This window comes from Haemaphysalis longicornis, unplaced genomic scaffold, assembly GCF_048455015.1.
Source record: "Haemaphysalis longicornis isolate Haplotype H1 unplaced genomic scaffold, Haemaphysalis longicornis Haplotype H1 scaffold_1, whole genome shotgun sequence".
In the NCBI taxonomy this organism is placed as follows: Eukaryota; Metazoa; Arthropoda; class Arachnida; order Ixodida; family Ixodidae; genus Haemaphysalis; species Haemaphysalis longicornis.
In genome coordinates, this window is record NW_027526203.1 from 220,333,867 (window position 1) to 220,346,478 (window position 12,612).

General features: G+C 45.1%; 1 protein-coding gene across 1 annotated transcript in view; it reads right to left on the reverse strand.

Annotated features, from left to right (window-relative positions):
* LOC144142157 (stearoyl-CoA desaturase 5-like) overlaps window positions 1-12,612 on the reverse strand; it is a 52,736-nt gene that overhangs the window by 11,721 nt on the left and 28,403 nt on the right. Inside the window, exons 3-4 of the mRNA XM_077673545.1 lie at window positions 3,438-3,568; window positions 714-919 (exon numbers count right to left, since the gene is read on the reverse strand). Of these exons, the coding sequence (XP_077529671.1) occupies window positions 714-919; window positions 3,438-3,568 (337 nt within the window). The remainder of the gene's footprint in view (window positions 1-713; window positions 920-3,437; window positions 3,569-12,612) is intronic.

Consider the following 12,612-nt stretch of genomic DNA (forward strand, 5'->3'; position numbering starts at 1 on the left):
GTTGGCCGATGGCTTGGTGACCCATTGGCGTGGCCGTCGTATCGGCCTAGTGTGTCTGATACGACCAAGCGACCAAACAAACTGTGGTAACTGGAGTTCACGTTGATGTCACTCAAGTCGCTAACGTGGTATGACGTCACAAACTTTGTTATGCTGGCAATTCACTGACGTCATGGTTAGTGGCGCTAGCGATGGGTCCCGATACCCAGAAGAGCATTTAGGTACTTTTTAGAAGCGAATTAATATATATATTAAGCGCTTGCTGTACCCAGCACTTCGTGTTGAGGGTCCTTGCATTCAGAGAGAGCCTACAGCAGGCTTTTTACAGACTTAAAATTTGGTGGCACAACGCCTTTAAGAACGGCAACGGAAGTTGCCGCTGTGTCTCGCACCGCAGCCGGACGTTACTCCGCGCGGCGCAATTAGTGCATTACTGGGTATATTTTGAACATGACACGAGTCGTTTCCGTTATTTACTGGACTTAATACGCTTATAAACTACTGCAGCGACGACAAACAAGCTACGTGAGAAAAGTCAGACGACACTTCATCTCTTTCAAAACGCGCGCGCCCGTTGATATCCAGGCCCGTCGCTTCGGCGGATTGATATCGTACATGAGCTATTGCAGTTCTTAACTTGTTCACGAGTATAGTATATAAATCATTCTCAAAGAGCGTCCCAGAGCCAGTTGCCCGGCTGCCTGACTACTCACTTCCTCTGGAAGGCGACCACGGGGTCAGCGAGCACGTCGGAGCAGTCGATGGTTGCGCCCTTGCGGAACACTTCCGGGTGCTTCTTGCACATTAGCCAGCCCATGTGCGCGAAGAAGAAGCCGCGGTTGATGTTGTGTGGGTCAGCGTCCGTGTCAGAGTATTTGTGGTGCAGCCGATGGTCACGCGTCCACTCGTAGATGTCGTTCTGCACTCGCCGGGAAAGACAAGGGCAAACAAAAACGGTGAACCCGAATATTTTCCCGGAAACAAAGCTTCTGCTGCCAGATGAGTAGCATCTAACACAACGCCCCAGCGAACACACCCGAACGTTTCCTGCAACACTCCAGATAAACTCTCTCACTTTTTCCTTCGTACCTGGAATCACTTCGAAAGCTGCAGCCAGTAATACGAAAACAACGGCGTGATACTTCTAGTCTCGCCTTTCTTGCTGCAACGGAAAGGAAGCCGGCCAACAGCAGCGATACAACTTTAGCTTCGACGTTTAAAACTGGTATAATATGTCGGAAAATTTGTCTTCGATGGTCAGAAATTAGAGTTAATTTTGCCCTTCGTACGTACCACAGAGTTCCTTAGTATGTGCTTTGAAGTTGGGCGCAATGCCTGCACTTAGCTCTGTGCGTGATTGCAAAAGATTCTAACCATTCAGGCTTGTAGGTTCTCACAAGCTGCTGCCATGCACTGACATGGATACCATGCCTTACGAGATAAAATAATTTTGAAGGACTCAACAATTCCATGAGCTACATTTAAGAACTTAGAGAAACTGAATATATATTCTGATACATATATCCATTGAATGTTTCACAATACATTTAAAATATTCAGTGTATTCTTATCGTACTTTGATGTATCTTTCTTGTAATTGTGTTGTTCATTTACACTGCCTATACCATTTGTTTCATTGTGCGATGTATAAAAAATAATAAATAAATAAAATTTACAAATGGAGGAAGTCTTTTTAATTCGGTTTTTGAGCAGGTATTTGAAACTAGGGCCTGCATTTGAGTGCCCTCACGTCATGGGCGAGGCTTGTTTCTCACGAGATTTCAAATAAACAGACACCTTTTACAACGGAAGGCTAAGCTTGAGGGCCGCAGCAATGCGATAGTTATCAGCGAAAAACCGTAATATTTGTGATAATTCTTTTTTCGTCTTTTCGCGCCATTCCGATGATACGAGAACTGAATGCTGCGCTCATTGTTGATTGATCCCTTATAAAAAATGCTTGTCTGTGAATTTCCCGTAATCTTATTTTATTCGCTATTTATAGGTTAGTTAAAAAAAAACAACTGGAGTCTCATGCGATTTATACATTTCAAGTTCTGTTTTTTTGTCTATATGTTTATATTGTTTACCTACATTTTCTTTGCACCACACATTGTAGAAACGAAAAATTGATTCTGATCTGAGTACAAATAATATGTTCAATATTTACCTATGCACAATCGTTGCAGTCTTAAAAGTATCCTCAAACCAGTACTGTTTCTTTCTTTCTTCAGTGGATGGAAGCTCTACGAAAGCTACAGTTATGGATACCACAGAGCGGGACTCGGTGGTTTGCTCTCTTTCGTTTTGTTTCGCGATCTTTTTAAAGAAGCACTCCAGTTTTTATTACGGCAGCTGACAAAAAGCCGGCCAATTGTGAAATATTCTTTGTGCGACATTCCATAAACAGCTAAAGAATGACCGGATTTTGAAGGATGCCGGGAAAAGAGACTACATCTTTTCAGCAGGTTCTTAAGTTACCGGATTTGCGTATAGGGAAGCAATATTCGGCTGTGGTATACAAGCTCTCGTCAAGCGTTGGAAAATAAATTGACAGAAATTTGGGAAAGGTGCCGCAGGGCCCTTACATTTAGCTGTTTATTACGCCGCATTTTTTGTGTTTGTTTCGCAGGTTATATTATTTATAATATCTGTTTCCGTTTTTAGAGCTACACCACAGTTCATGACGCGGCCGCAGGGTAGTCCCTCAAAAGTTTATTTTTTTCTGATCCTGCATTTTTTTGTATTTGGGAACACCACTCTCAAAACGCACGAAACCCAAATACAGTTATTGAAGCAAACCTACTCGCATGCTGTTCGGCACGAGCTCCGGCAAATACGGAGGACACCTGCGTTTGTCAGGCACTCCTCGTAATCTGAATGGGGCCTGGAAAATGCTTGTTGGTGCCGCTGTTAAAAGTCTCGAAGGAGTTTAAGGGAAGCGTTTCATAAAGAAATATCAAGCACCTTTATTGATCGGAATGAGCCCCAATTGATGATGGGCTACAACATTTGAATGAAAGATTAATGAACCCTAAACTAATTTCTAAAATCTAGTTCATCGCACGTGTACAGCTGGAGGCCGTCCTGCTTAAAGAATTCGCGATGTACGAAAGGTAGAAAACCCATACACGCAGGCAATGCATAGACAAGCTTCCTCCGCTTCTATCGCGTGTAGAGTTGGCTCATTCCTCCATCGAGAAAAATGTGTCATGTCATTTTCACAAGCTCAGAACGACGCTTTGAGGTAAATGCCCACGGAAAAAGTACAATACCTTTGAAGCGAAATTAAGGGAGCGAAATTATGTGGAAATAAGGCTTTCTCCCTTAGCGATTCAGTTTCACTAAAGTGTCTAAGCAGTGCCGATGAATCTACATTCTCCATGGTGTAATGCCGCTAACATCACCCCGCTTTACATCGCACAGTTGAGGTTCACCTGAAGAGCGAAGCAGTTGGCGACCATAAGCAGTATCCTAAGTGGGAGCTTCGCCTTGAACGTGCGATGACACCAAAGGCGATGAGCCGCAACTGAAGAGCCGACTCCCGAGATGCCGAGACCAATGAAGGCTGCGCACAGGGAGGGAACAAGACTCGCTTAATTCTGGCGCACTTTAAGTGCGTGCGTGATTTAAGAGGCTTGATCGGACAAGGGTGACCAACAGCAAATGGGGAAGGTCCTGTGCGCAAACTCCTGATTCGTCTCTATATCCAGTCTTACCTGAACGCAATTCTCCTGCAATGATTGCGAACAACATTCACAAGCAAAGGTCTTAGGCAAAATAGGACAGAAAGTTTTAAGGTGAAACTCTCTCATGCCACTTACACCCGTGCCACACGTACAGGAAAAATGACATTAAGTGTTTAAGGCTTTAAGATTCAGAATGACATTATTTGGGCGGCCCATGTACACGCGAAAACGCAAAGGCATTAAATGTGTTAGGCATGATGGGGAAAATGACCAAAAAGAGAAATTCACTCGTATCTTAGAAGTTTTTAGCGCACAGAAAAATGTCTTACGATGGTTAAAATGTTTTTGTGGAAGAAAACGTTATGAGAAATAGTGTTTTTTTATAAATGGTGTGAGCCATTTCTAAAAATGGCTTAAGCAGCTGCCGTCGCCTGCCAGCGGTAGCCACATCTGAAAAATGACGACTAACACGATGTTTTGCGTTTTGCCGCTGTTTTAGTGAACTTCGTCTTAAGAACATCGCCACCAAGAGTGCACAAAAAATCGTCTTATTTCGAAGTTAGGCTACATTTCCGCGTCAACACTCTGGTGCTGAGAGTTTTGTTGGTTTCATTTGTTGCTCATCGCATTGGAGCGTAGGTAGATTTGAAGTGTTCTCGAAGGTGAATGAGTTGTGCGGAACTCCTTAAACCAAAAATGACATTACAGCGAATGGCATTAAATGTTTGCGTGTAGCAGCGAATTAAGGTCATCAAAACTTAAGGCATTAAGCACTTCATGTCGTTACTGTGTGCGTGTGGCACGGGTATTAGCCACCATCTAGTGATGGGGTAATTGTTTCGTTTGTTCGCACTTTGTCCAGCCTTATATCATAAATAATTATCAACAGCTGGAAGCGCCTATGAACAATCGGAATAACTTCCTCGTGTGTGGCACCCAAATTAATGGCGCATTCAGGTGGTAATAATTATTGAACCAATAAACCGTGCATCTATTTGTCTTATAAGATAGGAATAGCCCTCAGTTCACGCCCGACCTGACCCCATGGAAAAATCACAGACCTTCGACCCTGTGAAAATTTAGCTATATTGTGGATTTGCTTTGTTGAATTATAAGTAAAGTGGCGCGATATCGACGCCACAGGCCGAGTACATACACGAATGGTGGGTAGAGGCAATGACGTTTTATTACAACGCGGCTACGGCAATGACGGCGCAGGCTCTAGTGCACAGCAGAGGTGGCCGCCGAAGAGAACGCGGGATCGCGCAGTCTCAGGAAGGATAGAGACGCCGCGCGTGGCGAGGAGTATACGCGACTTGGGAAATGGTGGTGGCGGTGGCGAGGAGTATAAAGTGGGGCTGTAACCATACTCCTTCTGTAGATTATCATGGTTCACAGTGCGACACACAATGGGGAAAAGCCAGTTTACAAAAACAAAACTCACACAGACCTGTTTAAAATCGGCTTCACCTCTTAACGCAAGTGCATTGCTAGGCAGACATCTTTTCGGGGGAAATATACGTTGTTTTTTGTAAAAATTTGGAGGCCTGAAACCTTGCTTTATTTTTCAATTATTTTTTTTCCCATACGCAGAAAGTTGGTCTACGCTCTGTAGACCGCCGGAGGCGATCTGCTGGATCCTAGCCCTAGACAGATTCGTTGTAAAAGTTGTTCTGCTGCCTTTGGCCGGTTTCAAACCACCCATCGTCAACTTGCAAGCCCGCTATCCGCTGTTCCACTGATACAGGATGTTTTCTACATGCATAGTTGGAGACGACAGTTGTGTTGTTGTGGATGCCGTGGCGGCCAAGATGCACTACACACGGGTGAATTAGCGCGTAATCACTCTGATTAAATGGGCGTGGTGCTGGTGTAGACACCTCGTTGTTTGGCGATGTCTTCCCGCCGTGCATTGCTGTGGAGACCGCGGTTGATAGCTCGCCCCGCATGCTGAGGCATGAACACGTACTATGCTTTATGGAAGTCAGTAGCAATGGAGTACCTCACACACGTATCGATCTGACAATGCATTACTCGAATAGCGCTGCGAACGGTGAAAGTTTAACTCGTGCAACGCAATTGCTTAGCATTTTGACATTTTTTTTATTTTAGCTTATGTTTATTCAAATGAACGTTCTATCTTTATTAATAAATGCATCTAGTTAAGCAGCCTATCTGGATGCTCTAGCCATCAGCATTTGCCGAGGGCCGAATGGAAGTAAAAAGTCGGGTAAGTAAAGGTACCAAATTCCGTAGAGTATACAAGGGTGCACAGAAAAACTAGGTGCAATAGAGTCTATAAAAAAACTCTACACTTATGCAGTACATTTTAAATGCATTCGTGCTATGCTATATAGGCCCGAAACTTGTGTTATAGGCACATTTTCACAGCATGTAGCCTATCGTAGCGTATGCAGTAAGTACCGCAGCTGGTTCATAAATACACATGAAAACGGCGCGTGCAGGACCGATGAACATGTAAACTCCGAGCAAGTGGCTACGACAGGGTAATACGTCAAGGTCATATAACTCGCTCTATAACTAAAAGCGCACGATCAAAGCAGTATCAGCGACTAATCATCAACGGAATGCCTAATTAAATCCCCACCCAATATAAACGAATCATTCATCGGATGACACTCCCAAATCGCACCACGTCGCTACGATTTTCCCTGTAATCCGAGTCAAGCAGATCATGTCCAGAGCTACCCTAAATGTGGTATCTTGCTCGTTTTACTGCTCCGCTGCGGAGTGTGCTGGCGTGGTTCTAGCTTTAGATGAAGCTTCGCTCCATAACCATAAACCAGTTAGGCCCTGAGGTCAGTGGCCTAGGTGCTCGGGGGAATGAAGCGAAGTTCGCTTCACACTTTTCAGACTACATTCGCTTCACAGTGCCCTGTTCGGCTTCGCCATGACATTCCTGCACGATATCGTTCCGATCACAGGGGCGAAGTCATCAATGACGAGGCACAGGATCCGATTTGGCTCGAAAAATGCGGTGCGCGTGGTGACTTTATGCAAAGCAGGCACGACGTTATTAGCAGCGAAGCTAATTATCAAATCGTAATTTTTCCTGTCTGCAGTTAAAAATACCAAGAAAATTCCGAGCGCACGCACACGAGCGCGTGACTCGCGGCGACCGCCCGCCAGTTAAAAAAACCAAGGAAATGCCGAGCGCTCGTGCGTGCGTGCCTCGCGGCGACGGCCTAGCGTCCTCGGCGCACGTTTGTCAATCCAAGCATACAATTGGCCAAGAGTTAAAAAAAAAAACTCTAGCATTCGCCCTAATCGTGGCAACACTTGCTCAGAATAACAAAGACACGTCATAGCGTACGCCCCTCCAAGGTGATGTCCAATGATTATTCCTTCCAAAAAAATGAAGGAAGCTCGCCTTTAAAGCAACAGGGATGGAGTCAAGATCGATGCGGCAGCGAAGAAGAAGCAAATCGGCTGCAATCGTGGACTTAAACTGTCGTGATGGTCGTGAAAGTTGAGTACAGCTTCGCTACCTTCAAGTCTTACACGTTAGTGGGAGCGTCCTTTTTTTTTTTTTTTTTTTTTTGGAATTCTGTGGTTGGCCCGACAGCTGAGCAAAAACATTTTCGAATAAAATCGTTGCCGGGACCGCGTGACAACTGAAAATTGCTCTATTAAACTTGGCGTTTGGTCATTCCGGTGTGTTGCGGTGAAGAAGACCCACGGATATTTGTCTGGGTATATTTATGTTATTAAACTCAAAATAAGACAGTCGGCACGCCGCAACAAAGCGCAGATAACCCTCAAGGAACAAACGAAAGTCTTTGCACGCAACTGCTCCAGCAAGAATGGCGTGGGACGTGGGGTCCTACTGCCAATCAGCACTTCCATGTATTTTTTCTGTAGTTACCAAACAATCCCGGCCTGTCTCGACGAGTAATTGCGACGTTTTAGCCGAGAACGTTACGCTCTGTTTGTTGCGGCAGACGCCAGTATACGCATTAGTAGACGTTGATTTTCAAATTAGTGTTTGGCTCCGATCTGTTAGGACTTCGTGAAATTGGTTGCATTATAAGCTCATTTCGTTGTAACGATAGGCTTTACCACCTGGACAAGGTACACTGTGGGCGGCGAAGTAACACAGGGCAAAATGATTGCGACGAGCCATTGTTGTGACCTGTACCCAAAAATTGTACATATCGTACTGCGCTTCTTGGGGCTTTCATGCTAAACTCAAATGCGCGAAACGGAACGTATTGGCAGTTTCGGGCAGCTTCATTTGAACTTGCAAATTACGCGCGGCAGCCGAAACTTAAAGTAACCTATTTTTCAGACAGGGAATAAGGAAGGAAAGAAATTAAAGACGATTCAGCTGCGCCAAACTCGGAATATCGGGCAGTAGCAGTCTTAATTCCTGATTATAAACCATTGTTGAATACCTCTCCGCGGGTATGTGGTCCTTTGTAGGCGTGTAACAGTGCGTCAGGCGTTCATGCGAATGCGTGAACATAACTTCCCGCTGGATTATTCCGCAATGTCTCGCTACCTTTTCATCACCACCGTGTTTTTCGCGTCTTTTCCTGCATCTCTCTGATCCTATGAGTAGGAGTATTGGCCCTACATCCAGCATTAAAGTTAGGTAAACCTAACGTTGAGCCTAACGACAGGCCAAGCAGCGTCAATCTCATTCTATATGGAGCTGCGGGTACAGGTTGACGACGCTAGACCTGAAAGAGGGACGTTAGGCCTAACGTAATTCCGTCGCATATCTGCGTCCCCCCGATCCCTCTGCTGCACCAACAGCTCGGCTGGTTATATTTCGCGCTTTGCACGGCCCCTTTCCAGATGCGACGCATAAACCAGGAAGTACGGTAGGCTTCACACAAAAAACCACCAAATACAGGTTGCTACGCATTAGTATACTCGGGTATACTTAACAAAGGCAACGATGATGATGATGATGATTGATGATTGATGATTGCAATTGGTTTCCCCTTGTAGCGGGGTGATGAGGTGTCATCTTACCAAAACGGACTATAATACCTATGTTTTATACTCTTGGTTTAATACTTGCTCTGCTTAGGGCAGGCACAAGAAACTTATTAGGCACAAAATATATATTTTTTTCTGTAACACAGGTGGTAACTGTCCTAGGCAATATTCCCGTTTGCTTTTCGTCCACAGGCATTCTAATCTTCTTTTCGTCGCCTCGACAGTTTTGAAGTAAACTTTCTCTGTGCTACCCTTAAATCCTAGGGCTTCTGGAAGCCGAATATTTCCCTCATGTACATTTGGATGGATAGCCTCACATTCTAGCACTATGTGCCGCATAGTTTCTGTTTCTTTTCCGCAGACCACGCATACCACATCATTTATATTTCCCTCATGTAGATTTGGATGGATACCCTCGCATTCTAACACTATGTGCCGCATAGTTTCTGTATCTTTTTCGCAGACCACGTATACCCCATCATTTTGGGAATACTTCCCCACAAAGCTCTCAGTTTACAAGCAAACTGCTCTAGCCTCAAAAAGCAAAGCACTGCCCTGGGAATTATCGTAGAAATTTCCCTTTCTGAAGGCCAATTTCTCCGCCCTGTACATCTCTAACGACGTTTTAGCTTCCATTTTTTCTCTCCATTTATCCGTTTCTATCTACCTTGCCTCTTTTAAATGCGAATGCATTTATTAGTCGGGGGTTGTCTTGCGTCCATCGAGCGGCATGCGGCTTCATTCCTCCAGCGCGAGCGCACGTGAGCGCGCGCCTCGTAGTTCTGCCTTCGTCGTCGTCGTCGTCGTAAATGCGAATGCATTTCTTAGTCGGGGGTTGTCGTGCTCCGTCGGCGTGCGCCCGCAGGTGTTATCTCTCCACGCTCAATGCCGAACGCATGCGCTTCAAGCGAGCTGTAATAGTTTGCTCGAAGCGGCAAGGACGGCGAGTACTGCGGTGTTAGTCTCGTGTCTAACGTGTATGGGAACTTGATATCGCACGCCGTTGCCACGTCTCCCGTTCGAGACACGTCTCCGTACAAGGACTTGTACACCCTTGCCTACACCGGAGACGGAGTCTTTGTGGTGACTGTGTACCTCGCGCCCAACCTCGCTCGAGACGCCGTTGCCACGCAGCTGGACGCGGCTATGGAAAGTGTGCGCGTGCGCTCCAAACCCTCTGACCCCATAGTCTTGGTTGGCGACTTCAACGTTGACGTGCGCAAGAAGAGTGGCGAGTGGCTGGTCGAGTACATGCAGACCAGGCGCTCTATGCATTGTCTCTCTGCCAGCTTCGACACGTGCCCCACTACCATTCACGGGAGTTGCATTGATCTGGTATTTACGCGAAACTGTGACGCGCGTATGCTTCTCAAAGACCCTTTGACCGTGCACTTTAGTGATCACAAGGCAGTGATTGTGGCCGTCAGGCACAACGATAAAACAAACAGGTGCTGATGAATAAATGATTACGTTCACACTCTCGTCATTAATTACGCCATTACTCGCAACACACTCATCGGTGCACCCAATGCGTTCGCATTTCTGCACGATTCCCTTCGGGGAGGTGCGGGGGAATTTTTGTTGGTTACCTTGGGTGTTTTGGATTCTCCACTGTTCTTTCCGTATTTCATCGTTAGCCTTCTAGTCTTCCTCAACCACTGCGTGTCCACGCTTTTCAAGTATAGGCACCTAAACACCTTAGCGGCCCACCTACGTTGATTCATTGCTCTCAGCCTGCTCTCAAAACATATTTTGCCGATGATGATGATTGCTATTGGTTTCCCCTTCGAAGCGGGGTGATGACATGTCATGTTACCAAAAAGGACTAATATAACCATGTTTTACACTCTTGGTTTAATACTAGCGCTGCTTAGGGTAGGCACTAAAGCTAATTAGGCCCGAAATACTTTATTTTCCTTGTTACAGGTGGTAACTGTCCTAGGCAATATTCCCCTCTCTGCTTTTCGTCCACCAGCATTCTAATCTTCTTTTCGTCCCTGCCGCTGTTGCCGCTGTGCCTCATCACCGAAGCCGGATGTTACTCCGCGCTCCGCAAGTAGTGCGTTATTGAGAATATTTTGAACATGGCACGATCCGTTTTTGTTATTTTTTGGAGTTAAGATGCTTATAAACTACTGCAGCGACACAAGCAAAGTTCGTGAGAAAAGGCAGACGGTATCACGCAGTCATAGTAATCTCCTTTTAAAACGCGCGACCGTTGATATCCGGGTGGTCTGTCGCGTAGGAGTGATACCGCACAAGAGCTACTGCCGTGGTTTTATTTTATTTTTATTTTTATTTTAATACCTCAAGGGCCTCCGCAGGGAGGCATTACATGAGGGGTGGTACAAAAATACACTTGGTACGAGCATAGAAGGGTGACATTAGCTCCATGATAACAAAAATAAAATGCACAACGTCGGTTCGAAAAAAAATGTACAAAAATGTAAAATTCAGCGGACACGGAAATAGTATCAATACGCAATGCATTAGCGGTAAGGCTGAAGCACGAATATGATGAAAACAACGAATAAAAAAGAATAAAGCGAAGGCCATCAAACAAAGAAGCGGCACCAATATATCACACAATCCCGGGCGCTGTAAGCGACGACTTGAACTGGTCAAGGTTTCTTAACTGAACCACGTGATCTGGAAGATTGTTCCATTCCTTTGTAGTGCGAATAAAAAATGACTGCGCAAATGTGTTAGTACGGGGCCGAGGGTATGTTACTTGTAGTTCATTATTGCTTCGGCTAATACATGGGGTTTCGGCACGATGTAATTGTTGGGTGATAAAGAATGATAAAACCGGTGAAATAATTCCAGCCTCGCAAGCTTCCGGCGGTGGCTGAGGGGAGGAAGAGCTACGCGTGATTTCGGGTCTGTGGCACTAGTAAATGATGAGTAGTCCGAGAAAGTGAATCTAACGGCGCGGTTTTGAATTGCTTCTATGTTATCGGTTAGGTACTTCTGATGTGGATCGCATATGGCGGCTGCATACTCTAATTTAGGGCGGATTAGGGTTTTATAGGCTAGCAGTTTTAAGTGAAAAGGAGCAAGTTTCATTGTACGCTGCAGATACCCAAGAGATTTACTAGCGCTGGCGATTAACTTGTTTTGATGGATGGTCCAGGAGAGATCATTCTTGATGTGAACACCTAAGTACTTATAAGACTTTGTGAATTGTAAAGAGGAGCCTGACAGTGTGTAATTAAAAGTTAACGGACTCGCGCGTCGTGAAAAAGACATTAATTTGCACTTGTAAACGTTTAGTGACATTTGCCAACTTTTACACCAGTTTGCAATAGTAATTAGGTCAGACTGTAAGGTAAGTTCGTCTTGGTTACAAGTAATTTTGGCATTCAGCACACAATCATCTGCAAAGAGACGAATGATGTTAGTAATGTATGAAGGTTGATCAGTAATATTAATAAGAAACAGCAGCGGGCCAAGTACCGTACCTTGTGGCACGCCGGAAAGAACAGGGGTTGTGTTAGATTGCGCGGCATTTACTACGACGAATTGCTTTCTTGTTCTGAGGAAGTTTTCTATCCAGTTGAATACAAATGAATCTAGATTTAGCAGCGATAGTTTGTACATTAGACGGCGATGAGGTACCCTGTCGAATGCTTTTTTAAAATCAAGGAAAATTACATCTGTTTGGATATTGCTGTCGAGATTAACGTGTAAATCATGGGTGAAGGCGGCAAGTTCTGTTTCGCACGATAGTCCCTTACGAAACCCATGTTGTGAGATAGAAAGGAAGTTATTGCGCTCGAGGTGATTTATGATATGCGTGAAAATTATATGTTCCATAATTTTTGATGGAACGGATGTTATTGGGATGGGTCGATAGTTCAGAGGTGATGATCTGTTGCCACTCTTAAAGGTAGGAACAATCTGCCCTAGTTTCCATTTAATGGGAACACAGCTAGATGACAAGGATTGAGCGAAG